Source organism: Lagopus leucura, unplaced genomic scaffold (genome assembly GCF_019238085.1).
Source record: "Lagopus leucura isolate 7727_CA_CO unplaced genomic scaffold, USGS_WTPT01 Super-Scaffold_100001, whole genome shotgun sequence".
Lineage (NCBI taxonomy): Eukaryota > Metazoa > Chordata > Aves > Galliformes > Phasianidae > Lagopus > Lagopus leucura.
The window spans coordinates 67575618-67602825 of NW_024962262.1; the positions used below are offsets into that span (position 1 = coordinate 67575618).

Here is a 27208-nt window from a genome sequence, read left to right on the forward strand (position 1 = left end):
ACCAGACTTGACATAATTTAATTTATTTCAATAGATTAGATTTTCTCCATTTATACTTCTTTGAGTTTCTTGATTGCCCTTCTTTTCCTGCTCACCTTTTTTCTAGGTCATGTTTCAGTCTGTTGAACTCTAAGCATTGTATAGAAGCATAAGATGTGAAACTTGCCACCTCCGTTTTTTTCCTCAATTTCTTCTGCTTTTTGCTCAGTGATGAGTTACATCTTAGCTCACAGTTCCATCTTGACTATTTATTAAAGACCTTCTCAAAAGTTGGATGAATTGCCAATTCTTCATCTTCTGTTTTCTAAAAAAAAAAAATTGAAAAAACAAAATCCAGCTGTGTGAATGAAACGTAATTATTTATATAAATCTTACTGTGTGATCATCCATATGTGTTTGTGCCTAATTATATTTAAATTTTCAAACATTTTTTTGATCTGTAGTTTTACTGGCTGTTCCTTTGCTCTTCTATGTGGAGAAAATTTGTAAGGAGATTGTGATTGGACTCCCTGTGAGGTGTGTGGTGTAGGAAGCAAATTGAGAGAGAAGCTGAGAGTGGAGGATAGTTGTAGAGACTGAATTTTTTTTTTGGTAGTTCAGCGTTTTTCAATATTCTTAAGCACTTGCACATTGGCTTGGGGCAATCTTTAATACTTGAATTCTTCAATCCCTGCCACACTTGGCACTTTTCTGTGAATTAACCTACGTTCATTGGGGGGAAAAAAAAAAAGCCCAGACATTCATTCTCCCCTCCAACAGGAATAGTTTAGCTAGCACTTCAGGTAATTTTAATTTCTCTGCAACTTCCATAGTTGTTCTTTAATTTCTTAATTGCCTTAATTATTTCTTTTTTCTAATGAATATTTTTTATTTGCTATTTTTATATGCTTTATTTTGTTGTGTTTTTTCACGGTTTCTGTAATTACTCATTTACGCTCACTTCATTAGGGTTTTGAAGGTGGACATAATGTTTTCACATTTTTAGTCATTATCATTTAAGTACTGGAAATCTTCTGATTTCCCTTTTATTTCATTTTTAATGTACCTTTTGTATATTGTATGTAGTGTTGTATTTATGACAGTTACTTTCTGTTTATTTTGAAACACATATGATGCACTTCAGATGTTAGACTTGGTGTCTTTTTGTTTTTATATATAACAAAGTGCTTCCTGTTCTGAAGGATTTAAAAATGTACAGAAGTCCATTGATATCTAATTACGACTAGCAATTATTATCTGAGCTGCTGAACAAAAGGAATATTTTTTTCTGAATTTGAATTGGTGTAATGTATCTTAGTTCTGCTTCTGAAGGTAACGTCTCTATGCAGTAGTATTTCAACAGTAAATCTCAATCAGGGTACTCATGTTTGGAAATACAGCTGCCTCCTTGATGCAGCTGTTCTCTTCAGTTTGTATGAGGAATTAAAGAACGTGATTATATTAACAAGTAGAGAGATACCTAGCCTTCAGCTCCCATAAAGGAAAAAATCAAAACACAGACTTGTTTGTATGAAGCAAACAGCTGTTTGCTAAACATTACTCTGAGATTTGACAAATTGCAGATAAAAAGTTTTATGTATTGTTTTCACATTGTGCAGCTTCTGTTTTCAATTTGTCAGTATCCACAGGGATTTGTTTTTATCCTTGCAAGCTTTATAGTAAGTAAACATCATACAATTACTTCTTCTGTGTGTTCTCATGCATATAGCTACTTAGAAGAAAATTAAAGAGCTGGAGTTGTGGTTATCTCTGGGGAGCAAAGCCCCTAGCAGTGTAAAACAAGCTATGGAAAAGATGTTCTGTAGTGAAACTAGAACATCTTTAGGAAAAAAAAAAAAAGAAAAAAAAAAAAGAAAAAAAAGAAAAAACTGGATAATATGAATTGTGTGCTTTTACTTTAATTGACTTATTTCCCAAAGAAAATGTGTTTAAGCAGGGTAAAATGTAAGTTGAATGCGGATTCTTAGTTATTCTGTAATACTTGAATTATTCTGAATGAGGAGCACATGCATCTGCCCTTAAGAATTTGTTGATAATTCTCAGCAATCTTTTCCTGTACCCATTTTCAATTAGAATGTATATTAACTGTTAGCAGGTTTCTGAAAATGACTTTCTTACTCCTTCCTGAAAATACATTAGGTTTTGATTGTGTTCAGGCCATGAAGTCTTCAAATATGTTCTGTCTTTCAGAGTCTGCGTGTCTTCTTAGCATGTGTTGTCTGATAAGATTTTTATATTTGCAGAGCATGGTGAATATGATCCGCAAACTGTAAGACCAGGAAGCAGATACAGTCATGTGCAAGAAGTACAGGAGCGACTTAATTTCTTACGGTTAGTTTTAACTTGATCGTTTTCTTGACTTCTCTAGGAGTATTTCAGATACTTGAAAGAAAGTCATGGTAGCTGTTTCTCTTGTCTTTCAAAACTCAGACGCAATAATGTTCTAAGTGTGGTTTTTTGTTTTCTTTCAATTTTTTTATTCCAGTATTTTTTCTAGTATAAGAATTAAAATTTGTTAGCATCTATGTAATTCAAGACTTTAATTGTACTGTAAGATCTCTATGGGATATTTCTGTGTCCAGAACCCTACTGACTTGAGTACAGTGTGTATATGTATGCAGTTACAGACATATTAGGATAATGCACCTGAAAACTTTAAATACTCCATAGAAGATGTGTTCATATTTGTTGTACGACGCCAAATTTAAGGCCATAGTCATAAACTGACATGTGCTGATAGGTTGTTAGTCTTAGGAGGAATAGACAAACAATTACTTGAATTACTTTTTAATTTCAGCTGTTTGAATGAAATAAAAAGCAGAGGATCTCTGCTAGTGACAGAGCTGCAGTCTGTTGATGCTTTGCAGGCATTCTTGCAGCTTGTTTTTACTCTGTTCTTATGTTCAGGCAAGCAAAATTGTATGAACAGTCAAGTTGCGATATGTTTTAAACTTATTTTTAAGGACATTTTAAAAAATATTTTAAAACTTTACAGAGTAATTTCTGCGAATTAAAATGAAGTGCTGAACAACCACTTAAGTTATACAGTAATATACACAGTAGTATACACATAGCCAACTGGATTTATTTATCACTTGATTTGTTTATCACTCTTAATTGGTTAAAAAAAAAAATTATCATCTTTTAAGTTCACTGTTCACTTTTTAGTTCTTTATTGGAAGGAATTAATAATGTCTCATGACATTTCAAATGGAAAATATGTATAAAAATGTATGAATGTATGTATGAAAATAGGTAGCAGTTTCTGAAAAGTGATGTCATAACGTAGTCCCTGTTTTCTTTTAAATAAAAAAGATCGAGTAAAAAAAAAAAAAAAAAAAGATTCTGAAGAACACTGATTATTCTGTGTTTTTCCTGTAACACTCTTTGTACTAACTTTCCTAATTAAAAATTTTAGTGGTTCTTTAATAATAATTTAACACAAAGGAAAAACTTGTGTTTTTTACTTTTGATTTCTGCTCCTAGTTCTGTTCAATGTAATTGGTGCATCCTTTTGTGATTTTGCTGATGACTGTAGAAATAATTCAATTTCTTATTATGTGACCTGACTTTTAAACTGAATTGTTTATCTTAGGAGATGAGCATTTTTATATAGTATGTATAAAACACCTGGTATTTTTCTGTAAAAAAAAATTCTCTCTAATTTTAATTGGAATGTAATGTTTTGATGCCTGCAAACTTTTGCTAAGAAATCATGGGACTACAGTGAGAGGGCTGATGGTATAAAGTTTTCATTATCGTATTTTCATGACTGACTGTTGTTGTTGTGTTTGTATAAGATACATATTCAACTTGTTCCTTGTATTTCTTATTGAATTGTAAGTCCAGATGCCGATTAGACAGTGCTGTTAATTGTCTCTTTGTTTTGCTCAAGATTTTTATTGAAGGATGGTCAGCTGTGGCTCTGTGCCCCTCAGGCGAAGCAAATATGGAAGTGTTTAGCTGAAAATGCTGTTTATCTTTGTGATCGCGAAGCCTGTTTTAAATGGTATTCCAAACTAATGGGGGATGAACCAGACTTAGACCCTGACATTAATAAGGACTTCTTTGAAAATAATGTGCTTCAGCTGGATCCTTCCCTATTAACAGAAAATGGAATGAAATGTTTTGAACGTTTCTTCAAAGCTGTGAACTGTCGAGAAGGAAAGCTAGTAGCAAAGAGACGAGCCTATATGATGGATGATCTGGAATTAATAGGATTAGACTACCTTTGGAGGGTAAGTTAATTGGAGGAAACATCTGAAAGATTAACAGTTGAAGTCTTTTTCAGTCTTGTTTTCTTTAATATATATTTTCAAGAATGTGTAGTTTATTAGTTACTGATTTAAATTACAGAAAACTTATTTTTCAAATTAAACACATGGGCATAGTCTCCTGTATTTCTAGAAGGTAAGTAAATCCGTGGCTTTGCAGGCTGCTCAGTGAACTTGAGAGTTTGTGTATGCGCATGAGATGAAAAACTTGCCTATGCTGTTTAGGAAGAAAGGGTCATTCCTGGTGAATTTTCTGTAGGTCTCTTTTCCCCCCCTCTATGATTCACCCCACAGACCTTCACTTCATTTTATGTGCTTCATTGTTCCTTCTAATATGGTAAACTGGAGTGATTCCAGATTAGTCTGAGTGATGACTGGTTTGATTCTCTCTTGAATCCACAACCTTTTACCTAAAGATGGTTATAGCTTTTCAATAGAAGCATTGTAATATTTGTGTAAAAGCTTTCTGAAACTTGCCAAATCTAGGAGTGAAAAACAGAAATTTGGTGCTTAGTTGTTTTCAGACTTTTTAATATTGAAGAGCTGCATAGAACCCACCGTAGCATGTGGTATGATTATCGTGGCTGTGTTTCAAACAACGTGCTGTTCATAAAGCAAGAATCTTCAATAATTTTGGCTGTGGCTTGTTGAACATGTAGGTTTTTTAATCGTCATAATCATCATTGTAACAGTCAAAACCAAAGTAGATAAATATTTTCTTACAAGTAAGTTTGTGCAAAGTGCTTGTGCGCATAATGCATATGTAATGCTAGACATAATGACAGCATATATTAGTTGTGGAAATCAACTTACTTGGCTCTGCCCAACTGTTTGGCAGCATGGGAACTCACAACACTTCAGACCAATAGGTAGAGGCCCCCTGTAGGGTCTGTTTTCAGTATCCATTCTGACCTGATGAATAGTAATGAAAACTTAGATTATCAGGTAAAAAGGACAACTCAGATCCTTACGTTCCAACCACCCAGCCCTAGCCATCTAAGATACTTGAAAACTCTGGTGTTTTATTCATCTTTAATGTAATTTGTTTAAGCATTCAAGAACTTCTGTTTTATAATGCTGTTATTATTGTATTTTAAATGCCCACGTATCCTCAAGGAATGCTAACAGAGTTTGCAAATCTAGCTCATTTAAATGGAGCCAAATGTATGTTACTTGAAGACAGACTTGAAGGATATTATTTTAACAAGTTGTTTTGTTCTCTGAAACAAGTGAAAATGAAAGTGTGTGAACACGAATATTTGCAGTCTACTTTCATTCTGTTTGTAGAAATATTAGCTTTTGTTCTGAACTCCCTTAAAGTACTAATTTCTTAATTTTGACTCTTACACAGTTATTCATAATTTGTATTGGTTATGTATAACTAAGAATTTTAACCATATGTAAGTCTTATGAGTTGGACTACTGTTGTGTGAATGTATGTAGTCATTTTGCTTTTAAATTTGATACCAGAAAGTTGTATCATGTTCTAATACTTGGTTGGTTGGTTTGTTTTTTTCCTGTGCTAGGTTGTGATTCAGGGAAACGATGACATTGCAAATAGAGCAATTGATCTTCTTAAAGAGATCTATACTAACCTTGGTCCACGGTTACAAGTTAATCAGGTAAGATTATAATATGCATTATAATATGGTAGGAAAAAAAAAAGTAGTAAAATTCAGTGCAGTATTTTTATACTGGAAAGTTTGAAATCAGGGAATAGTTTCCATGTTTTAAAAAGTATACTCAGGAGTCCAGCTGTCAGATTCTGGTCAGATACAGAATTAAGAGCACCAACATGTTTGTTAGCTAGATATGTTGAGTGTTGTAACAAGCTAGTCTAATATTTTTATATTTTGTCCCTTTCAAAGGATCACAGTGTCCCATATAATTGTCAAGCTGAACTCTAACAAATCAGATATTTCCTCCCTCTATTAGTATTTGCTGGGAGAGATTTCAATGGATAGAGAGAAGAGAAAACGAGTTTCTGATAGGTGAGGGGAGGTACGGTGTTGGGATTTCATGAGTTTGTGGGGGAATATTGTCCAGACAATCTCCAGTTGGTAGCCTGCCAGTTGTATTTCTTAAAAATCTCATGATTTGTCCTCAAAAAATAAAAGAACTTCTTATATAGTCTTCAGTGCTGCCAGTCTCATAGATTGAATACAGCTGCTGTAGGTGGTGTGCTTACAGCCATGAGAGCTGCATCTTGCTGTAGTGGCTGAAAACTGGTAGGCATGCATAGATCTGTCCATCTGCAAGTGATTACATCAGACATTTGTAGGAAATATTGGTTTTGCTTAACGTAAATGCGAGTACTGTGCTTCAGTGTGCTGGTAACTCCTCTGCTCCTGAATTGTTGCCAAGAAAAGTGAATAGTGGATTGGGTTTACTGCCATGACTATGATGTAATGTAGTCTGCAGTACAAATGTTTTTCTCTCACCTGGAAATTTTTGCAGATCTTCAATGTTACAACAGGTTGTGTGTCAGTCTAGGGCAGATGCAAGTTGATGCTGTGTTAGGAATCAAGCAGAAGGAAAAGAGTCCAATTTAGTTATTTCTCTGTACAGACTTCCACTTTTTCTATTGAAGGGCAGATTTGCACTCTACGCTAAGAGCTACCAATGGCCTGTGCAAGATTTTGAAGCGCATATGAAGTTAGAGTTCATCATCAATGGGAGCTTATTTTAACACGGAATAAAACAACTTTATAGAGCTACTTACCTGGTTTTTTACTTATGATTTGATTATCCAGGTTTTTCAGCATTTCTTGTAATTATGACAATTTTTATGTCATTAGGTAGTGATTCATGAAGACTTCATTCAGTCCTGTTTTGATCGTCTCAAAGCCTCCTATGATACATTATGTGTGTTGGATGGAGATAAAGATAGTATTAATTGTGCAAGACAAGAAGCAATACGAATGGTGAGAGTGTTGACTGTTTTAAGAGAATATATAAATGAATGTGACAGTGACTACCATGAAGAAAGAACTATTCTACCTATGTCAAGGTACGTGTGAAAATGGACTATTATAATTTGTTTTCTCTTAGCTAAAATATTATGAACGTCTTCAGGACTTTATGTTCTAAAGGGTTTCTGTTCATGGGGTGTATTTACAGAATTTCAAAATTCTGTTATCTTTGGTACTAAATTCTGATCTGTAGTTTAAAAAAGAATACTTGAAGGATCATGAAAATACAGACACTCTGCCATGCGTTAAGGGAATAGGGGGCCTGAGACTAACGTGGTTTCTAGTGTTTTGTTCTGTAACTAGCACAGTATATACCTTGTGGCTCAATTGCTTACAGTGTATTTATTTTTCAAATAGTTAACACAAAAGCAGTACCTTTCTTTAAGTTCTTAAGAAGCCTCATTGTTTTCATAGTGTTTTCATACAAAAAATATGTTGTGAACATGTATCTTACACTTCCACAGTTGTTTAAAGATGCTGATCTTGCTTTGAAAGCTTAAATTTAGAGACACTAAATGAAATATTCCCATTAAATGAGGGAGAGCAGAATGGCACTTTTAAAATATATACATTACATATACTTGTAAAATATATACATTCCTTCCCTAACTCCATCTTTTGTGCAACGAAGAGGGAAGTGATTTAATCTGATGTTGCGTAGATATTTTCACAAACAATTCATGTCATTGGACAGGAAAGCAGAAGAGAGGACTGCTTCATTGTTCCACTGTTAGATATGTATGCTGCTTGTGGGAAGAAATTCTCAAAAAGTCTTAAGGAATACACTGAGATTGCCTCAGATTTAAGATGTGGTCAATGTAATTTTAGTAATGGTGAGGGTTTGTTGTCCCCCTTCTTGCTTTGAATACATTTCTTGACAAGAAAATTAAGAGATCCTGCTTCTATCTGCTGTGACAGAGATTGTATTTCTTCTACAGCATTGTTGTTGCATACATTGATTAGAAAATCACAAAATTATCTTCACAAAATTATCTGGAGTATACCATCGTGTGTCCAGATTTGCTGTCATAATATCTGAAGCACGAAATGCAGAAGGAATAAATTAACTTAGTGAGGTCAAAAGAACTTTATCCGGTTTGTTTATTTGTAGAGCTTTCCGTGGAAAACATATCACACTGGTAGTTCGTTTTCCAAACCAAGGCCGACAGGTGGAAGATTTGGATATTTGGTCTCACACAAATGACACCATTGGCCAAGTGCGGCGTTGTATTCTCAATCGCATCAAAGCCAACAGTGCGCACACAAAAGTAGAACTGTTCATTGGTGGGGAGCTGGTGGATCCTGCAGATGATAGAAAATTAATCGGACAATTGAATCTCAAAGATAAAACGGTAAGTGTTGCAAGTTGATATTTATGTAAGTTAAGATATTGCTTGCCTTTTCTAAATACTTAAAAAGTACCATGGACGGAATCATTTATTCTGGTGAAGCAGTTCTGTTCATTCTTACAACATGCCATTAATGTTATGTTAGACGATTATTTAATGAAGAATTTCCATTTTTGCATTAAAACTCTGATTATGTTTTGCAGCTAATTACAGCTAAGCTTACACAGATAAATTCTAATATGCCCTCAAGTCCTGATAGTTCTTCTGACTCTTCAACTGGTTCTCCGGGCAACCATGGCAATCACTACAGCGATGGTCCAAACCCAGAAGTCGAAAGCTGTTTGCCCGGAGTGGTAAGCGTATGCTGAAGTGATGGTTTTAAAATGTTTTTTCTTCTCAACTTGTCTTTAACTAATGATTTTTATGTGTTGTGTTTTTATTTGTTTTTTAATTTATTTATTTGCTTGTTTTAAGATCATGTCACTGCATCCTCGATACATTTCTTTTCTTTGGCAAGTTGCAGACTTGGGCAGTAGCCTAAATATGCCACCTCTTAGAGATGGAGCACGTGTTCTTATGAAGCTCATGCCACCAGGTAAAAATTAATTTCTTCATTTACTTTAATGACTTCATTTCTTGCCTGTTACATAAAAATTATGGTTGAAATATTTTATATTTTCTGCTAATTTATTGGGTATTTTAATTCATTACGTTTATGCTAATTGGGGTTGTAGATGTATGTCCTAAATTAGTTATTTCACGTCCTAAAAATGCTTGCAGTTGACAGTGGGATCTGATGTCACAGTGCAGTGAAAAGGGAGAGAAGCATTGTATGTTGAGAGGTTTTGTTGTACTAATTTCTGTCTAGTGACAGAAATAAACATTGCGCGACCTTTCATAGTCTGATCTTGTCTGTCATTCATGTTTTTTGCAACTTTTCTGGCATACTGAATTTTTTTCATATTATTAATTGTGAACAGTACTGACTTGTTCTAAAATAGCTACATTTCAAGATATTTATAAGTTTTCTTTGTATTGCAGATAACACTACAGTTGAGAAACTAAGAGCTATTTGTTTAGATCACGCAAAACTTGGAGAAAGCAGCCTTAGTCCATCCCTTGACTCTCTGTTTTTTGGTCCTTCTGCCTCACAAGTGCTGTATCTAACAGAGGTTTGTGATACTTTGCTTTTCTTTAAAAATAAAAATCTTCAACTCTTTTTTTTTTTTTTTTTTTAACTATCTTTTCAGTAACCTTGTGAAAGCCTGTAGTAAACGGGTGTACAGTCATATTCCAGCATAGTCTGTGTTTAACCACTTACATTCAAACAAGTGTATCTCTGTTAATTAACTCTCTCTTGTTCTACAGGTAGTTTATGCCTTGTTAATGCCTGCCAGTGCACCTCTGGGAGAAGATGCCAGCGACTTCCAGTACAACTTCTTAAAAAGTGGTGGTTTGCCTCTTGTATTGAGTATGCTGACTCGAAATAACTTCCTGCCAAACGCAGATATGGAAACTCGGAGGGGTGCCTACCTTAATGCTCTAAAAATAGCCAAGTTATTGCTAACAGCAATTGGATATGGCCACGTTCGAGCTGTGGCAGAAGCTTGTCAACCAGTTGTGGAAGGCACAAGTACAATTTCACCGGTAATATAAATCTTCCTTGATGCAAACATCAGTGTCTTGTGTACTGTCTGCAGCAAATATATATCTACATCCATTGGCAGTCTCTTTGAATAATGTGTGTACAAAAAACTTCCGATACTTTTGGATAATGTCTCACAAATCTTAGTGAGGCAAAGCCTGGTTTCTTTCAATCTGTGAAAAATCAGGCATGAGACTGACTGGCCTTTTATATGCTTTTCAGCAGTTTGTATGATTCCCAGTACAGGCATCTTCCAGTTTTCAAATATGTCTATACCATTAACATAAACTCAGATTCTTTTGGCTGTTAAAGCGTGTCGCAAAGTTAAGTGATTATAGTAGAAAGGTATCCTACACGAAGGCGTCTTAGAATTGGAAAGGGCAAGTGACAAAGGTGACATATCACCTCAATGATATGTTTAAGGCAGTAGAATTTGTGCATGTTTAGTATAGTCCATACATTTTTCTATATCTGAACAAATGTGTTGTAGGCCAAGATTTTATTTCTGCACTCTTAGAACATGCCTTTGGCAAAGAGCTCAAAGCTTTAGAGCAGTTTATACCAGAATATTTAGCAAGTTTTCTCTTTGAAGCAGAGAATTAATTTCCCCTTAAATCTGGAAAAATAAATACCTATTCCGGTTATGTGCCTCTGTTGGAGGATACCAGATTCATTCATTTTCAAAGAAATCAAATCTTGATGACTGTTAAGAGGTGTAAAGAAGTTTTTATGTCGCATGAGAATGTACTGGAGACACCCTGAAGAGGCTTGTTTGCCATTCTAGTCTTCGTCTATTAAAATGAATAAAATTTACTGCCTTTTTTTTTTTTTGCGGATTAAAAAGGCAGTTTGGGGCACAGCATCAGTTTAGTGTCTTAAAACACATTTATGCTGACCACTTATGTGATTGAAACTTTTGTCTGTGACAGCTGATATTCACTATATAGAGCTACAGATGTCTAACTTTAATATTAACTGATTTGCTGCAAAGTTCTCACAGCTTTCACCATTGTCCTCTTTGAAGGACTTGGGTCTTGATATTCCTAACTGCTGCAGAACCAGTAAGCTTACTCCTTGAGATGAAGGTGGGATTTGTAAATTGTATCTAAATCACAAGTAGCATAGTTTAACTCTGCTTTGGCTTTCTAGCAGTACTCAAGAGAGTGAGGAAACAAAGACTGTCTACAGTCTTCTTGTTTTCAGTCTGCTGCTATGACTAGGGCCTGTTAAAGGCATTGCAGTATTTTTGTTCTTCTGTTGAAAGTTGTTGAATCAATAGGGTAGTTAAATATAGTATTCTGGTACATAGATCCATGAGTTGCCCCATATTATGCACGATCCTTTTATAGCCTGCTTCTGACAGCTAATTGTCAACTGTTGCTGTTTTCAGTGGGACTTACGTGATTTTGTTCCCTGAGTCAGGTATTCTAGTGAAGCTGACACAGCAAAGGAAATGACCAGTGCCAGGTGTTACAGACCAGCTTTGTAGTGTGTCTTCTGAGCAGCATCTGAGAGAGGTTTTTTGAATGGAGTTGTACTGAAAAATGGATAAACCCTTTTGTAGGAAAAATGTTAGCTTCTATCCACAGCAGTCTTTTCAAACAAATTTGCATTAAAAAAGGAATCCTTTCAGGTTTGAATGGTCAAGACTGTAGAGTCAGACTAAGCTTCATGCCCGAACCAATACTGAAGGAATAAAAGCTTTTCTTGCTGCTCTTTGTCCTGTGAAAATATGGTAAAAAAGAGGACAAGTTAAGAGCATCGTTAAATTCTTTTTTAACTCAAATGCTTAAAATGGTACTTAATTATAGTGAACTGTGTTCAGTGTAGATGCTATTAGATAATCTGGAGGGAAATCCATTTCTTAACAAACCTTTCCGTATATCAACAGAAAGAAAAGGAGGTATTGTAATTGACAGTATTCAGTTAATTTGAAATAATCTGACCAGTGACAAACCCTGAATAGAAATAGTTTCAAGTCCTCCTAACTTCATGATTTTACACTATGGCATATGTACAGTGAATCTTGATATGTGATGGTATCCATTCAAAAATGTTTCTTTTTTCTTGGTCTATAATTTCTCTAAGTATTTATCCATGATCTTGCCTACTACTAATAAATTATGTTAAGTTTATATTTTTGTATCACTTCGCTTTCTTTTTTTCTTTTTTTTTTCTGTGTAAGAAGTAAGAAATCCTTTCTTACAGATAAACCAGGCTACGCATGACCAGGCAGTGGTGCTACAAAATGCCCTACAAAACATTCCTAATCCAACTTCAGAATGCATGCTAAGAAATGTAGCAATACGTCTTGCACAGCAAATATCTGATGAGGTTAGTGAATTCCTTTGTGTTTATTTCTTCTGCCCCTCTCCCCCAGTCAGTTTTTTTAATGCTTAAATTTATAACTTTGTAATAAATGGATTTTCTTCCTGCAATGCCACAAAACCTTAAAGTACCGTTTGCATGGTTAATAAGCTGTAAACTGTTTAAAAGTATTTCATGAGAAGGTTCCATATGCAACTATGAAATACAGTCTAATGGCGTGAAGAGGCTTAAGTGAGATAGGTTCTGTACAAGTTTTTTAATGGATTGTGAATACTGTTGCACTTGCACCAGAACTTCAGAAACACATTGCAGTGGTTTTAAATAAGTTAATTATAATTATTGCAGGTATTTTGTTTGTTTCCAAGAGCATTTTTGTGATATTTTCTTGTTTTTATCTTCTTTTACACTTTGGTTTCTAAGTAATTTACTTCTCTTGAGGAGAAACACAGAAAACAGGAGGAAATTTTAAATATGAATAGAAATGCTGAAAGATAAGTGTGAAATCTCTAACGGTGTATCTTTAAATGCTGAAAATCCTTTAATGATGCAAGTGAGAAATTTGACTGTGGAGCTGAGTAATGTTAAGCAATGTCCTTTAAAAACAGAGCATCTGTATGATACTGTATGGTATGACCAACCCCATTTGGAATTGAGTCATGTTAGTGAATACATCTGTAAATTTTGCTGAATTGAGTAGAAGCTAAAATCAGATTTGCTACAACTGTTTTCAAGATCAATTGAGAAGCTTCTGTTTTCAGTATGGAAGCAGTGAATATTGATTTTTCAGTACGGTATAGAATCTCTGCAAAGCTATCTTCAGAACATTTGTAAGACACCTAAATAAAAGCAATCTTAAATGACCATCTTTATGATGAAAAGCATACAGCAACTCTTGTGAAGAAAGAGTACTGTCTAAAGTACACTGTAGTAGACTGTCTGAGACATCTGTCTTCCATTAGTGGTGGTTTTAACATCCATAGTTGATTTTATGTGTAAAAATTGGCCAGTTGAACTCCAATGTCATTCCACAGAAGTCTCTTTTGAGGTGAAGTGTGGATAAGGCTCATCAGAGCAAACAAACACTGGATGTCTTTTACATGTGGGTACACAGTATTACTGTTGATATTAACATCTAATGTTCTGAAATTATTGGAACTGATATCGATCTAGATTTCATATGTATTCTGTTTTCGTCGTCAGAGACTTCCCTCTTGACCTCATGATTAAAAATAAAAAATAAGCATCTGGCATTGTTTCTGTATCTGCCAGAGAGCACAGAAAAAAATCTTTGACTGTTTAAAAAAAAAAAAAAAAAAGTTTCAGCTTATGATTTTAAAACTGCAATGAGATTAAATCAGAAAACATTCGTTTTTTTTCCTGTGACAGTTTTTCCTTGATGCTGCTGTGGTACGATTGCTTTGCTTGTGACGAGGGTGAAATACCTATCTTCTAGCAACTGTGAATGTGTAGAGCAAGAATGCATGTTCAAGTCTCTTAATAAGATTGGCTTATTCGTTAAGCTTTTAGAGTCTCATTTTATTAGTAAATGAGACTGTTAGAAAAGGAAAATTTGAAACTGAGAGCTATCTGTTATTAAAGATAGCTAAACGTTTTGACAGTTTGATTATAGACTCAAGTGATGCAGACTATATGTAATGACAGTAATACTTAGGCAGAAATTGTTTGTGTCATGATTAATGTACATCAATAGAAACTACTGTATATCAACTCAGATTATGTCCAAAGGATTGAAGAGTGATTCTGCATCCATAAGATATGTAAACTGCATTCTTTCTCACTTAAAATCCTGTGTAACTTGAAAACAAGGGAATCCCTTTATGTATTTATCAGGTACTTGATAAGCTTTAGTTTGTCTATTAGCTAGAATAGGGAGTAATAAGTCAGGGGGCGAACTGTCAAATAACTTACATTTGTCATGTTATTTTCTATGATGTATGCCTTCTAGGTGCTTGCTTGTTTTTGTTTCTATCAACTCCAGGAATTTTTAGCATTTAAGTATAAGCAAAAGATGGAACATTTGTTTCAGTCGTCCCTGAAGTAGCCAATGGCTTGTTCTCAAAATTTAAATTTCATTTGGTGGTTGTAATGTTATGATTTAAGATTCTGTGATACATATAAAATACATGCTTATTTTTTTAATCTCTCTTCTCTCACTCCCCTTCCAGGCTTCAAAATATATACCTGATATCTGTGTTATTAGGGCAGTGCAAAAAATTGTCTGGGCGTCTGGTTGTGGGTCAGTTCAACTTGTATTCAGTTCTAATGAGGAAATCAGTAAAATCTATGAAAAGGTAAGAATTTCTTTTTTATGACTATTCCTTCATTTAGAAAAGGAATAGGGACAGCCAGTTCAGAAATAGGAGTATTATGAGGTTTTAGGTAGTTGTCTTGATTGTGTATTTTGGAGTCTAGTATTGTGTTTGTGTCAGGTGTCCTGCAACTCCTTAATTTCCTATGCTGAGTTCCTTTTCTCTGTAACTGTTGCGTTGTAGCTTGAAACTAGTGTCAATTTAAAAATAAAAATAAAAAAAGCGTCTGTTCTATCTGTTCTGTAAGCCGCTATAACTTGTTTCCAGCAAACTTAGATGCCACACCTAAAACAGAAGTAAGCGCTTCTTGCAATGCTCATTTCTCCTACTCTTTAGATTTAAAGGTCTATTCTACAAAAGTTTATTTGAAACATATGCGATCTGCAAGAAGAGACGAGCTGATTTTTCTGAAAATGATGCTGAAGCACTAGTGAAACTCTGTAAACGATAATCATGGTGTTATTTCACTATGATACCACACCACATTTAACAAGTGCTTATAGTTAAGTGAATCAGTAAACTCTGTCTTGACTGCAATTCATATTTTTTGTTGCTGGTCTCTAAATTTGTCTTAAAACATTATATTTATTACTTGTTAATACTTTCCTGAAAGTAAAAGTGAAAGCAATACATAGGTAGATTTTATTCTGGATATATTATTGGCTGTTGTCTTTAAATGTTCTGTTATTTACTTGAGCAAAATGTAATATCTTTCCATTTAGCTTACGTAGGGGATATGATAGCGTCTGCTCCTATGGCTGCTAGAATGACTTCATGAAACAAGTTATTTTCCTTCTACTCCTTTTGTTTTTGAGCTGGTAACTTGCATTTAAATGCATACAAAGATGTGCTCTTATGTCTGTACATTTGATTTGAATTCTAAGAGTAGAAGTGTAGAAGAGAAGATACACTCAGACCAGAACTAAATAAAATCATGTGCACATTTCTCCTTTTCTTAACATGCTGACTAATGTAACTTATTTTGGTTGAGTTGAGAGCAATCCCTGTGCTGTGGGCTTAACCATGGCACTGTCTGTTTCCTATTTGGGTCAGTGATCAGGTTGCTCAAGGGTAATGCAGGAGGATTTTGTCTTTTATTGCAGCTTAAAAATACTGTTAAGCCATGACTGTTCCTCCTTCACTGACTAACATTGTTATGGCATTTACTTCTGTTAAATCATTCTTCTGCTGCCAGATATGCCTTATTTACTGTTCATGATTTTAGGATTAAGTAAAGAGGCATTATACAAGAAGTATTTTTCATTTGATTTCAGTATCTTGCTTTGTTTCTGTCATTTTTTCTGGGTGCGAATTTTACAGTTGAATTCTGTAAAAATGTTTTGAAGTGACTGTGGTCTTAAAATATGAAATTTAAATTGCATAGATCTCAAGAAAAGCTTTTCAGTATTTCACAGTACCCGTTGCTGGTTATTTTTCAGAGCTGTTTGTTTTTATTAACAACAAGAGTTAAAAACAAAGAGTTAAAAACAAGAGTTGTTACTCTTATATGGACATTTTTAATAAATGACAGCTGCATTTGGTTTATGTTAAGGAAAAAGGAAATAAAAGTCAAAGGGGAAAACTGGTTGAAAGAACTAATAGGAACTGAGAACGCGATACAATTAAATAACATTTATAGAAAAACTTAAAACAGATTAGTATAATGCAAGAAAAGATGCACTGTTTATCTCCGACATTGCATTCAGTGTTAGGGCAGAGGGAATAACTCCTGTGGTAGTTTTTATGGAGATTGAATATACAAATGACTAGAAAATTCTGGCTTACACGGAGAGAAAAAATGATTTAAGGAAAACTTTGTTTCCTAAGTTGACCACTAAACTCGATTTTATTTCTTTAATTTTCTTAAATTGTAAGAACATTTTGCTAAGTCAGTGGGGCAGAGATTTAACATTAAATGATCAAGGGAAAAAAAGTGGGCTAAATTTTGTGAAATTAAGATTAAGCAGCTCTTCAGAATAGTAATGTCAACTGTGACTTCTGAAATAATGTTTGTGAGGACTTCAGGAAGATTCTGAACTACACTAAATTCAATTAAACTAAAAAACCGGAGTAAATTATTTTGAGAGCATAGATTTTACAGAAATTCTTCTGCATACTGCCTCAGAAAATGTGGTATGGCTGTCCTCTGAGTGGTGGATTGAGAAGACTATACACTGCTTTTTGTAGTATCAGACATCTTGTTACTACCTCAGAGAAGGCCCATAATCTTAAAGTACTGCTAGTACGGAGTTTATACAGACCAGCCAGTTCCTGTTGATTGAGTGTAGAGAAATACTTTGAATATGAAAGGCACCCTACACTTCTAGATCCCTGCCTGCTTGCAAAAATATTTTTTTTCTAAGTGAGGTTTCAGTGCTAACCAAGCATAGTCCCAAACTTGTTAAGTCTTCTGCTGTTACTTTCATATCTTGAGACAGCTCGGAATATTCACGTCCTCCCATTGTAGAAGTAGTGACCTTACCTATTTTGTCTTTACACAACTAAAATCAGTGTTTTTAGTTATCTGTTCAGTACTATAATCCATTCTTTCTGCCTATTTAGTCTTTCCTTGTATAAAACAAATACATATTTAATTCATAGAACCGTAGATTTGCTTAGGTTGGAAGGGACCTTGAAGATTATCTATTTCCAACCCCCAGTTCTTGTGGTTAACATTGCTAACCTGCAGCCAAGATCACCAGTGACTTAAGATTGAAGCCTGCTCACATTCAGTTTCTTTAGAACTTCTTCAAGCTAATTAATTTTGGCTTAGATGGAGAAGAGGGCTTACTTTTATTCTTAAAGCAGTTATTTTGCAGAAGTGCACCAAAATCAACTCACTAAGCATTTAATGGAGAGAATAATCTATGTACTAATTAGAAATATCCCTTTGTACTTCAAAAATCACCGGAGTGGCTCTGTTATGAATCAGCTGAATCAAGTTTCTGTTTCTGAAAATTAGTAAGTAAACAATAGTACTAACTGATGCAACTTTTACTACAGATTTTCTATTTAACTCTGGGCACCTTAAGTTTGTGATTTAGATCCTTCCTTGAAAATCCAAGAGCTGAAGTTCAAGGCATCTGATGTGATGCTTTGAATAGCACCTGAGTGAAGTGCATAAAGTATGTGATGTTAATAATCACTTTAGTCAACAAGCTCACGGTTTGAGTTTGTAGTCAGAATATATACCTGGAAGCTGCTGAGGTTTCTCTGAATTATTTTTTTTGCTATACCTACTTTGTGCTCTTTTTGTTTATTTTCACAGACAAATGCAGGAAATGAACCAGATATGGAAGATGAACAAGTTTGCTGTGAAGCATTGGAGGTGATGACCCTATGTTTTGCTTTGATTCCAACAGCACTGGATGCTCTAAGTAAAGAAAAAGCATGGCAGACGTTTATCATTGATTTGCTATTGCACTGTCACAGCAAGTAAGTTTTGTTGGTTTTTTTTTTAATTCTGTGCATTATTTTCCGGTGTGGCATGTGTGTATATGTCCAGCACATAGAGAAGTGACTTATTTTAACATTTTTTTCAGCAATCGTCTTGATTTACTGTTTTGCAATGTATAAATCTGTAATTTGGATACCTGTCATAAGGTGACAGTGTCCAGAGAAACAGAACTAAGCTGGTAAGCTGGAAGTTGTGTCCTGTGAGGAGACTGTGAGGACCCTTGACTTATGCAGCCTGAAGGAGGCTGGGAGGCAGCTTCCAGAGGAGGGAAAGCAGAAAGGAAGGTTCCAGTCTCTGTGCCCTGGTCATCGATGACTGGTTGCATGGGAATGGCACAAAGCTGTGTCAAGGAGTGAAGACTGGACATTAGGAACAATTTCTTTACTGTAAGTGTGGTTAAACTCAGGAGCAGGCTTCTTAGAGAGGTGTCAGTGTTCAAGAAGCACTTGAAGGTCAGTGCCTTCATTAGTATGCTTTAACTTTTGGTTAGCCTTGAAGTGACCAGGTAGTTGAGCTTGATGGTCTTTGCAGATTTGCAGATCCCCTCAAACTGAGCTATTCTATTCCAGTAGCCTTATCTTCCATGCACTCTTAAGGAGGATATTGTCAAGCCAAGTGATTGTCTGATAATAGGTAGCTTTAGAATTCTTAATTTGTTTAGAGTGAGATACTAGGTTATTTATATTGTTCGCGTAATCTCTCAAAACTATATTAGGAAGTTTAAGTGAATTAGATACAGGAGAACTTTCAAATAAATACTTTCTTTCTGGTAAGTAAGGGCAGGATGCAGTCCTTTGAGGAGGGGGGAGGAAGATTTAGTCCTTTGGTTTTCTTGCATGAGAGTGGAAACACTTGTGACTCTTTGTGTTTTGCAAGCGTTTGTATAAAACTGTCACATTGCAGTTGTCACGTGATGCAGTGACTGCATCTTTGTTGAACCCTCAGCACTGGGGGACATGTTGCATGTCTTGTGACTTTCAGCATGTGAACTACAGTTAACTTCTTGTACCTACTGATGAGACTGGATTGTTACAATGAAGATCCACAAGCTTTATTATTACTCTACAACCTGGTATATGGACTGTTGCATTGAATAGCTTCACTGAACCTTGTTACTATCTTTTAAGTTAGTAAATTACCTTTAGTTACTTTACAGCACAATGTAAAGTATTAAAATAGCTACTAACAAAATAGCAATGTTTTGTTTTTACAAATAAAATAGTGCCAGTGCCAAACCTGCACCAAAGATGACTTGTTACCATTCTTAGTCTTTGAGAATGGTAGGTGTTCTTTGCAGCTATTTTTGTTCTGGTTCTGTTTCCTTACGTAAGTGAACTGTTGGTTCAAACGGGGACCCCCTGAATCTATACATGTCAAGCAGTTTAGTCTTCACATTTTTTTGTGCAGATTCCTTTCAACAGAGTACATTACTGAGGTAGAACGTCCTTCTGGTAGAACTTAGTCTTGATTTACAGATGTGCAAAACCATGACAGTTTTTCCTGTCTCTTCCAGTGGTTAATATCCTTGCTGATTTGAACTTTGTCTGAAATTTGAATCCCAAATATTTCATATTGTTATGCCTACTGAATAGTTCATTGTACTTTCCTTCCTAAAATACTGGAATAAACTAGATTACTCCTCAGGCTGGGACGACTTTTTGCACATGTTTTGTTGGGATATGAGCCAGTCTGAACAGCGGTGGCTTAATACTGCAAATATATGGGCTTTTCACCCTTCAAAAACATAGTATTAAGGAATAGCTTTTACTTATGTGGTGTTCTTGTTTGTTTTTTTTTTGTTGTCAGAGAAGATGAAATTCTGTAAGGGTTCCCCTTTGCAAAGTGGGCTGCTGCTCAGTTACTTCTCTCTGCTTTGTTTTTCCACCAGCTTGGGAAATGAGCTGAGTTTGTATGGAGAAATGATTCATACTCCTAATGCAAGAAGTTGTGCTTCATTTATTTTCTCTCATATGTTTGTAAAATTTCTGATATATAGCTAATGATCTCAGTTGGAATGCAACAGTACTATTCATTATTAGATAATGGTTAGAATAGCCTGAACATTGGTGGAAACAGAAACCAGTTTGAAAATGAAGACAGTGAAGTTGAACTAAAGAGATGTTCCTGTTTTGAATTGATGTGCAAACAAATTAATGTTTGCAGACCTGCAAATATCAAACTTTCAGAATACTTTACCTCTCAGTTTTGACTGTCATTCTCTCATCTCCTATATGAGAACAATATGAGCAAAATTATGCATGTGAGAAAACATTTTTGCTGTACCATAAAGGACAGGGAAGATGGTCAGGCTCACATCTCGGATACCGTCTTCCTGGAGCCAATGAGATGAATTGTTGTGTCTTAATTGTTGGTTCTTAATTTTTTGAGGTTGTATGGGACTTTTGCTGTTTCATCATAATATAACCTCACCATATAGAAGTTGAGAAATAAAATGCAAAATGTTTAATACTAAACAGCAGAGCTGTTCTCTCCCATATAAGTGATTTTATACTAGTGAGCCATGAGTGCAAAACTGACTTAGTAAATGGTAGTTGAACCATAGTCCTAACTGATCCTGGAACCCAGAAGTATGCCACTGATGGCTGTATAATGTTTGATGGTCATACACGTAGACCATTCCCCAGATTCTTACTGCCCACGATAAGCTGTGGTACTTAAGATCCATTGAAGAAGCTAACTTATAACTAAATAGAGATATGTATCCTGGAGCGACTAAGGGTATAGGTTGCCCATTTTAATGGAGGAATTTGGTCTCCAGCTGTTTCACCAGGTGAATGAGGGTTCATTGTGTGACTTGTGTGATATCTGCCAGCTCTGCATTGTTTTCATGTTGTCTAATGTGGCACTAGATGTCTCCTGAGGGAGCTGAATCCCTCTCTTGGTTCGTTAAGAATGTAGGAATGTTCCTGGAAAGTAGTAGTTTATTGTAGCCTCACAAAAATGTGATACTTGTGTTCAAATACTGCATACTCCTCAGACGTAAGAGACTGTGAGACTGTGTGTTTCATCCGTCACACTTCTTACTGTAGGAAAATACTGTGTTTACCTATTTCATTTTGCCTTGAGGTGTACGAACCTGAGGAGTGTCTGTGGGATGGACAGTAGACAAATGAAAGTATGCATCCTAAAAGACGTGTCTGTGAGAAGTTTTAGGAAAGCAGCAGCTCTGCAATCGGTTCCATAAATGTCACAAGTCGTTACAAACAAAATAGACCTTCTCCCTCCCATGGTCCTTCTACAACTCAAAGCATTGCCATAAAACTTGCGGAGATCAGAGAATGGTGACAAGGAAGATCAAAGCTCTGAAATTACTTCCATCTGTGGAACAGCTGAATAGCTTGAGGTGTTTTTTTTTTTTTTTACTGGAGAAGATATAAATGGTGGGAGGAAAATACCACAGAGACCTTTAAAATCAGAAGTAGCAAAGGAAAAATTAATAGGGAACAGTGTTTCTTTCCCTTTCATACGTGTAAAAACTTTTTGAGCATAATATTTAAGTAATGTAAACCATCAGTTGAGAAGTGGCTTGAGGGGATTCTTTCATGAGTTTGGCTGGTGAAGGCTACAAAATACTGCTTTTGGTAGTCTTGCTGAACCATAAATTGCTAGAAGCTGAGAAGACATTCTGGAGGAGTATCACTGCATGCTTCTCTCCCCTCGTGTGCTTTCCTAGGTGTTCGCCAGAGACAGGGTGCTGGGTTAGGGGCGTCTTCGCTTTGACTTCATGGCCATTCTTACATGTCTTAGAAGGACAGTTAACCGCACACAGAAGAACTCTGGAGAAAATAAGATTCTTCTGCGTGCTTTCCACAGTGATCTCATGAGCAGAAAACAATTACAGCCACACCAAAAAGACACTGCAAAATTCAGTTCCTTGCATGTTGAGACACTCCGTAGAATGCAACAGTGATTTTTCTTTTTTTTCCCCCTCTCCACCCAAGCGGAGTCCTTTTTCTAACAGTTCTTACAGGACTTGGTACCACAACTAACTTAAATGATTTAAAACTTTAAAATAGTTTTCTATCTTTTTCTTTATGTTTCTCTATTCCCTAGTCCAATTTAACTGATCGGATTAAATTCGTAGATAGAAAGCTTCATTTAATTCCAGCCATGTTAATTTTCAGGAAACCCTCTTTTATCTTTCTGATGATAAATTTTGATTGCACTGTAGATGAATAGCAAACTATTACAGTGATATGTATGAGTATTTTTACTAGGATCATTTTATTTTGTCTTTTAGGCACAGCTTATCCATAATTTAAAAAAAAAAAAAAAAAAAAGTCAGATGACTTAGGCCTGCAAATTGCTTGTATAGCTATCCAGTATATGCTGGTATTGTGCAGGATTAGGGGTTTGTTGCTGTTAAGTTTCTTGTATTTTGATATACTGGATTTATGGATCTGATTTCATAATAGTAACTCCTGTCTAAAATTTCACTAGGAGAAACTTAGTCAATAGCTGATGAATAATTAAAGTATTCCCATTTCTTGCATTACATGCAGTTTTAAGAAAATGACATTAAGGAGTGTGACAGATAAATACAGATTTCATTGTTCTGTTTAGATAGGGGGATTGTATTTAATCTTTTTTTATTAAATGTTGTTTTAGAATTGTTCGTCAAATGGCACAAGAACAGTTCTTTCTAATGGCTACTAGGTGTTGCATGGGACAGAGACCTCTCCTTTTCTTCATTACTCTGCTGTTTACAGTTCTAGGGGTAAGTTGCCCAATTGAAGGCTTTGGTACAAATATGAATCTTTGTGAAATATCTAAGACAAAATATTTGCAGATGAACACGAATTTTTGTTAACAAATCAGTAAGATATAAAGTTCCTTTTGACCTATAAGTAAGCAGCACAATCAATTTCTGTTTCAATTGGAGAGGGGTGCTGCAAAATAAGTAGAAGCATGTATGAATTATGAATCATTCACTTTTTGTTTGCATAGAGTACTGCCAGAGAGAGAGCTAAGCATTCTGGAGACTACTTCACTCTCTTAAGACATCTTCTTAACTATGCCTACAACAGTAATATTAACGTGCCCAATGCTGAAGTTCTTCTCAATAATGAAATTGACTGGCTGAAAAGGATCAGGGTAAGTTTGAGAATAAACTTATTTTTACTAATGAGATTTTTGGTGCCTTGCTGTGAAGTACAGTTTTAAGCTTCCTAGCTGGTGATGTGTATTATTAGTAGAGTATCCTAACTTTCTCTTCTGTGGTAGGATGAAGTAAAAAGGACAGGGGAAACAGGTGTTGAAGAAACCATTTTAGAGGGTCACCTTGGAGTAACAAAAGAGTTGTTAGCATTCCAGACACCTGAGAAGAAATACCATATTGGTTGTGAAAAAGGAGGTGCTAATCTCATTAAGGTAAGTTCAAGTTTTTTGAATTGTGGGATTTTGAGTGTCATTTATAAATAAGTAAAAAGAGATTTTTTTTCTTGTGGTTTGTAGCCATGAAATTCCCAATTCAACTGTTTGAAGAGTTTCTTATTGGGGTTAAAAAGAGGAAGAAAAAAAAAATCCACATTTAATTCATAAGAGTACTTGGCATTCTCATTCTTCATGAGCCACTTTGTATAGAGGTGCTGTGAACTAGTGAACTTCTTCCAAGATTCAGCAAACATCACACATGGATAGTGAGCTAGACACAGGATAGACCTGTTTAGAATCATAGAATCACCAAGGATGGAAAAGACCTCCAAGATCATCCTGTCCAACCATCCACCTGTCACCAGTATTTCCCAGACTAAACCATGTCCCTCAGTACAGCATCTAAATGTTTTTTTGAACACAGTAGTATAGGACTACTGTCTTTCATTATGCTGCATTTTCCTTTCCTCCGTGTTTCTAACTATTAATGTTTATGGCAAGTTTGAATAAATGCAAGACATCTGAGCATCTCTTTAATTAGACATGGTTTCTTTATATATCTGATTTTCTTTTATGCAGCAACAGTGTTTTTTTCCAGCAGTAACTGATAAAGGGCTTTGTAGATAACACTGATTGGGCAGAATTAAAATTACTGATCAAGGACAGTATAGATTTATTTTTAATTTGGGGAAGGAATTTGCAGTTAACTGCTTTAGAATAATGCTATTCTTTTCTAAATGTAAAAGCTCATTAGGATATTGGTCTAAATTTTAACTCCTTTTTAAGTATGTCTCCAATTATTAGACATTCATTTATGTAATAACTCATAACTTGTTATAGAATAGTGTTTTTTTTTATGATAACAAGTGATTTATTTTCTTTTATCTTTTTCAGGAATTGATAGATGACTTCATCTTTCCAGCATCCAATGTTTATTTACAATACATGAGAAATGGGGAATTGCCTGCTGAGCAGGCCATACCAGTCTGTAGTTCACCAGCTACTATTAATGCTGGCTTTGAGCTACTAGTTGCACTAGCAGTTGGATGTGTCCGAAATCTCAAACAGATAGTAGACACCTTGACTGAGATGTATTACATAGGTACAGCAATCACTAGTATGTAATTTTTTTTAACTATTTCCTATTTTTTGATATGTATATATATATATATTATGTATAGGTTTTGTTTGTAATATCAACTGAGCTTTTTTTTTTTTACACTGTGGTTTTAATGTGGAATGTGCTTTATTGTAAAATTAGGCCTTTGGACCTTACAAAAGTTATTATAGCCTTCGTTTGTTCTGTATGCAGTTAGTAAACTGACTTCATTACATGATTGCATCCAAATTCCATTCACTCACACAGGCAGACTCTCTGTACTCTATTCTGTGCCTACTCCACTTTGCCCCTACTAGATCCCAAGAACCTTACTCTGTCTCATTGTTTCAGGCTTTGCCTAAGCAGTCCCAGCACCTCATCAAATTTCTTCTGCTTACTTTTAGTGCCTGTCTCCTGGTTGCTCACTTGATCTGTTATTTTTAGCTATACACAGACACAGCTCCGCTGTCCTGTTTTTAGCACCATACTAGTGCTCTGCTTGTGTCACAGCCTTTTCTCTATAGTTTTTCTTTCCATTTTGGCCTTGTCTTTGCACTGCTCTACTCTAAAAGAACTTCATTCTCATTGAAGGAAGATAATAGTAATTGCAGTATGTACAAAAAAATACAGACAAGTTAGTGTTTCAAAAGTTATAGTTAAATGAAATCGAAGCTTATTTTCACAGAGATGGCAAAAATCTTTTAGATAACAGATTTATTTTTTTTTTTCATCAATCAAAAAGCATTTAAAAGATTTTCTTTAAAATGAACAAACTAGATTGTATTTTGTGCAATCCTGTATGGAACAGCTAAACTTTTCAACTGTAATATTAACAGGGGAACAAATAGGCTGGTATTGGAAATTTCATTACTTAAGTGTGTAGAATTTAGCAAAACTATAATCAACTAGAAATAGTGTTGCTAGTGGGAATAGCAGTGCTGCTAGCATGGTTTGTGATATCATTCATATAGTCACAAAGTCATTTGTGTAGTTATGTATGAGGTTTTCCAGTCTTTCGCTGTTCAGTTCCATCTCAACAAATGAAACGGACAGATTTGTGGTTTTACCCCTTGCCTCATCCTTTTGTCTTCACCTTTTTCAGTGTGAAATAGTGCAATATAGTGAAATATAGTGAAATATTCCTTGTCTGCTCATAACTGGAAGGATTTTATGGCGTTACCTTCTATTTAAATATTTCATAAGGGTGCTAGATCACTGTAGAATGCTATACAAAATAGTACACATGTATGAATTGTACATATGCCAAGGAAAGTTTGTGTACTTTGTTGTCATTTATGTTAAAAATCACAGGACAACAGATTAGTGTAGGAAATCTGTGATTGTAAGTGTATTCTGAAGAGATGTAAAGGAGAAGGCTGAGGAAAAATCTTTCACAAGGTATACAGATAACGCTATTAAAAAATGCTCTCCTGGCCGGCAAAGGGAAGTGAGGCATAAGATAAATATTGTAATGTTAAAAATACTACAAAATTTATGAAAGTGTTATTAGTTAAGTTATATATTCTCGTTTTGTTATTTACTACTGACAGATCTGGAATGCTTAAACTAGAAAATTTGCTAGTACTGATAGGAAGAGTTATGTTTTGTCTATAAATAAGCTTTTTTTTTTAATATAGCTACTGTTTTAATTACAAAATGGAAGAGTGTGGTGTAATCTTAAGGTTATATGATTTATAAAGGTATTTATAAGGTATTATGATTTATAAAAATGTGTTGATTTTAACAATTGATGTTCTGGTGAAGTATTTTTGTTAAACTGCAGCATGATACAGACTAATACTAATTTTATGCAACTGTCCTTATACTACAACTGAAAATCTAATACTTTATAACAAAGTAATTTTTCTAATTGCATTCTGCTATTTTTTTTCTTAGCTTGTGAAGCGCTTACAGAATGGGAATATCTACCACCTGTTGGGCCTCGACCACCAAAGGGATTCGTAGGATTAAAAAATGCTGGTGCCACTTGTTACATGAATTCTGTTATTCAGCAGCTGTACATGATTCCAGCCATCAGGAATGGGATTCTTGCAATTGAAGGCACAGGCAGTGATGTAGATGATGATATGTCTGGGGATGAAAAGCAGGACAATGAGGTAAATTTAATTAGGTAGAGCTTCTTTATCATCATCATCAAAATTCTTTTTGATCCAGAGATTATTATATATAATTTAAGTGACCAGTCATTTTGCTTTCCATTGCTAACAAGGGGGGCAATCGTATAATATTCTTATGTGAGTAGGCTCCTTGACAGAGAAACACCTGAAAAGATACAAGTAGCAGAGTTTGCAGAATTCTTCCTCATGTATATGTGGCTGAACATACCATATGTTGCTTCT

The 27208-nt window shown here is 35.0% G+C and overlaps 1 protein-coding gene across 4 annotated transcripts in view; it reads left to right on the forward strand.

The window, feature by feature from the left end:
- The window catches only part of USP9X (ubiquitin specific peptidase 9 X-linked), a 98236-nt gene that overhangs the window by 51003 nt on the left and 20025 nt on the right, over positions 1–27208 (forward strand). For 3 of the 4 annotated variants that reach the window (XM_042866497.1, XM_042866499.1, XM_042866500.1), the window contains exons 15-31: positions 2244–2331; positions 3896–4238; positions 5801–5896; positions 7073–7284; positions 8358–8598; positions 8799–8948; positions 9070–9190; positions 9637–9767; positions 9964–10242; positions 12449–12574; positions 14755–14880; positions 18167–18333; positions 22985–23093; positions 23324–23470; positions 23600–23746; positions 24644–24866; positions 26745–26965. In XM_042866497.1, the coding sequence (XP_042722431.1) occupies positions 2244–2331; positions 3896–4238; positions 5801–5896; positions 7073–7284; positions 8358–8598; positions 8799–8948; positions 9070–9190; positions 9637–9767; positions 9964–10242; positions 12449–12574; positions 14755–14880; positions 18167–18333; positions 22985–23093; positions 23324–23470; positions 23600–23746; positions 24644–24866; positions 26745–26965 (2927 nt within the window). The remainder of the gene's footprint in view (positions 1–2243; positions 2332–3895; positions 4239–5800; positions 5897–7072; positions 7285–8357; positions 8599–8798; positions 8949–9069; positions 9191–9636; positions 9768–9963; positions 10243–12448; positions 12575–14754; positions 14881–18166; positions 18334–22984; positions 23094–23323; positions 23471–23599; positions 23747–24643; positions 24867–26744; positions 26966–27208) is intronic. The other variant, XM_042866498.1, reaches the window with a different exon arrangement.